The sequence below is a fragment of the Solanum lycopersicum genome, chromosome 1 (assembly GCF_036512215.1).
Source record: "Solanum lycopersicum chromosome 1, SLM_r2.1".
Taxonomy (NCBI): Eukaryota; Viridiplantae; Streptophyta; class Magnoliopsida; order Solanales; family Solanaceae; genus Solanum; species Solanum lycopersicum.
The window spans coordinates 89741026-89743834 of NC_090800.1; the positions used below are offsets into that span (position 1 = coordinate 89741026).

Below are 2809 nucleotides of genomic sequence, written 5' to 3' on the forward strand. Positions count from 1 at the left end.
AACATAGTGTTATATGGTAACTTGAATTATAAATTAATTGTACAAATTAAATTAGGATTCTTATTTGTCTTACCAAAAATAAAAAATACATAATTTCTTGTGTTTTCTTAGTTGGATTAACGTTCTTCTTTTTCTACAAAAACCATTGAAGCAACCAACTATCCACCATTGAAGCAATTTGAAACAATTATCATGGTAGCGTTTTCCTCGTATATCTTTTTTTACATAACTTATTAAGTCTTTTTCGCAACATGAATAAACGTTTCAAAGAAATATTCTTGTTTTAATGTATGAAGAAATTTATGTTTTGTAGTGATGAAGATATTTAAAGAATACGTTTAAGAACTTTTTAGCAAATTGAAGAAGTTCAATACATTAGCCATGAAAAATATTTAAAATTTTAAAGCTAACTTACCCTATCAGTCTAATATCTAATAATTGTGTATTGCAGGAAACTTTTGAAATCTCTAATTTAGAAGAGCAAAATGCAGAAGGAATTGAAGATTCCTTGGAGGATATAGAAAGCAACATGAATGCAGTTGTATCTTTTGTTCCTCAACTAGGTGAGCAAGAATTAAGAGAGCCTTACATCGGTATGGAATTTCAATCACTTGATACTGGACAGATACATACATAATACATAAAGATAAGTGACCATAGCCAAACGTTGGTTTGTGATGAATGAAGAAGCAACAAGCAAATTAAAGCAATGCGAAATATCGTAACATAATCATAATTTCATTTTATCCTAAGGAATGGAATGCTAGTTTTGAAGTGGAGGACAAAATGTGAGGGTCTCTCTCAAACTCAATCATGTCATTCTCCTTCAAACAAATTGTTACTTGTATTCCATCACCATCTTTTGTGTCCATGAGATTAGTTACTCCATGATGACCAAAACTAACTGAGCTCACCCAGAATGGCTTTCCCCAACCAAAGTCAGCTTCATACCAAGGGAATCCGCACCAACTAGAGCACGAATAGAAGTCCATCTCGTCTCCATGCAGAATTTTTTCTATACATTTCGTCAGATTGTTAAATGCTAAAGAGGAAATATCATCAACGCTTTCCGCCTTACCAATGGCTTCACATGTGTCCCGTATTGTATTTCTTACCAACTTAACGAAATCATTCAACTCATCATCCTTTCTTCTTGCCTCATCGCCCTCCTTGTTAGCAGTTGCTGGTATTACACAATTCCCTACAACGTGTTCTAAAGACGGTGCAGTACATGACAGTTTTCCCCTCAAATTAACAACAAACACTAAAGATGAGTCCCTTGAATTTCCATTATTTTTGGCGGAAGAAATGTGTGTAAGAACCTTCCATATTAGGGACATCACGACCACCACTCTAGAAGGTTGCTTCATCATCATGTCATTGGCTTTGATTGTATTTCTGAGGTTTTCTATTGCCAAAGCATCAAAGAGAAACCTCTTTGTAACATTCTTATAATTAGGGGCAGTAGTAGTGTTGAAATCAGGTAATGGAAACGGTAGCGCTCTTGCTGGAAATAGCCATGGCAATTGACCAAAACCGGGATTATCTAGTGGCATCGTCCCTGTAAGGGTGGTGTGCGCCCATTCATTTACAAATTTTACTAAAGTGAAAGCATCAGATACCATATGTAAAATTTGTATCCCTATGGTTACACCTCCGTTATTGAATACATTCACTTGAACACCAAATAATGGACTTGATGGTAGACGATGCATTACAGGAAGAAGATCAATCAAAGACGACTCAATATCATTATGGGCTTGACCACGGAGATATTGGGCAAGATCGTCTGCATTGACTTTGGTTCGAACATATTCAATACCTTCATCATTGCAGTCGATGGAAAATGGATCAATGCCTTTTCTAAATCTTCCAGCAAAAGGGTAAAACTTGGTTAGCGTCTCCGACAATGATTTTTCAAGCTTATCATCATGATCATATGATGAAGTGCTGTTCGGCAAGTAGTTGAAGACAATTGGTACATATGCACCAATATCCATCTGATCGAACAAGGAAAGCTTCAATCTCCGAAGATTATCCGGGGTAGGAGCTGAGGGTTTCACCATTTTCCTTGATTGAATTTCAATATAACAATTCATCTTTTTTTTTGGATGAATAAAGTGTTGTTTCTGAATAAATCTATCAATGTTCATTCCTATTATATATATAGTTTGGCATGGCGTCAATCTTTAATATATTGCATTTAACATTCATAAAGTGCATTGTTCAGAACAAACACTAGTGTATATACTACAGAATTTATTTGGGCGGTTAATTACGCTAAAAGTTTTTACAATTACAAAATTTTCAGGGTAAATATTTTAAATCATATCAGTCAAATGTCGCTATATATTACCTGTTGCATTTTCTTGGCAAAAGGTTGTTCTTGATTTTGGCACCAAACATGGGAAATACTTTATAAACTAGAAACCTAAAATTCCAAACAATATTTTCAATAGAGTTTATAAATTTATTTCTCCTCATAACCAAAACTATTCTGAGAGAAAATTTACTCACTAACTAAAAATCGAAAATTAAGTTTCACTCATCTATCAAATATTTAAAAATAAATTGAGAATGTGAAAGTAGCATGTCGAACTAGAATGTCCTTGATTGGGAAAGTGAAAACTCATTTGGACTCATTTTGTCTTGGGATAAAGCCATTCCTACAATAATTAGCATTATTGTGTGAAACTCTTGTAACTTTGCATGCCGGAATTCCAAAATTACATCAAATTTTGCCTTCAACCAAGCCTTTTCCTTTGGAGATAAAAGAAAGTTACTCTGAAAGTAAGTCTTTTCTTATTAT

The 2809-nt window shown here is 34.0% G+C and overlaps 1 protein-coding gene across 1 annotated transcript; it reads right to left on the reverse strand.

Moving 5' to 3' along the window:
* Positions 1-743: 743 nt before the first annotated feature.
* AT2 (acylsugar acetyltransferase AT2) lies at positions 744-2099 on the reverse strand. The gene has a single exon (NM_001279324.1). It carries the CDS (start codon positions 2097-2099, stop codon positions 744-746), a length of 1356 nt encoding a protein of 451 aa, NP_001266253.1.
* Positions 2100-2809: the final 710 nt, after the last annotated feature.

Excerpts from the sequence above, each read along its gene's own strand:
- AT2 (NM_001279324.1), bottom strand. The coding sequence starts at position 2,099 with ATGAATTGTTATATTGAAATTCAATCAAGGAAAATGGTGAAACCCTCA.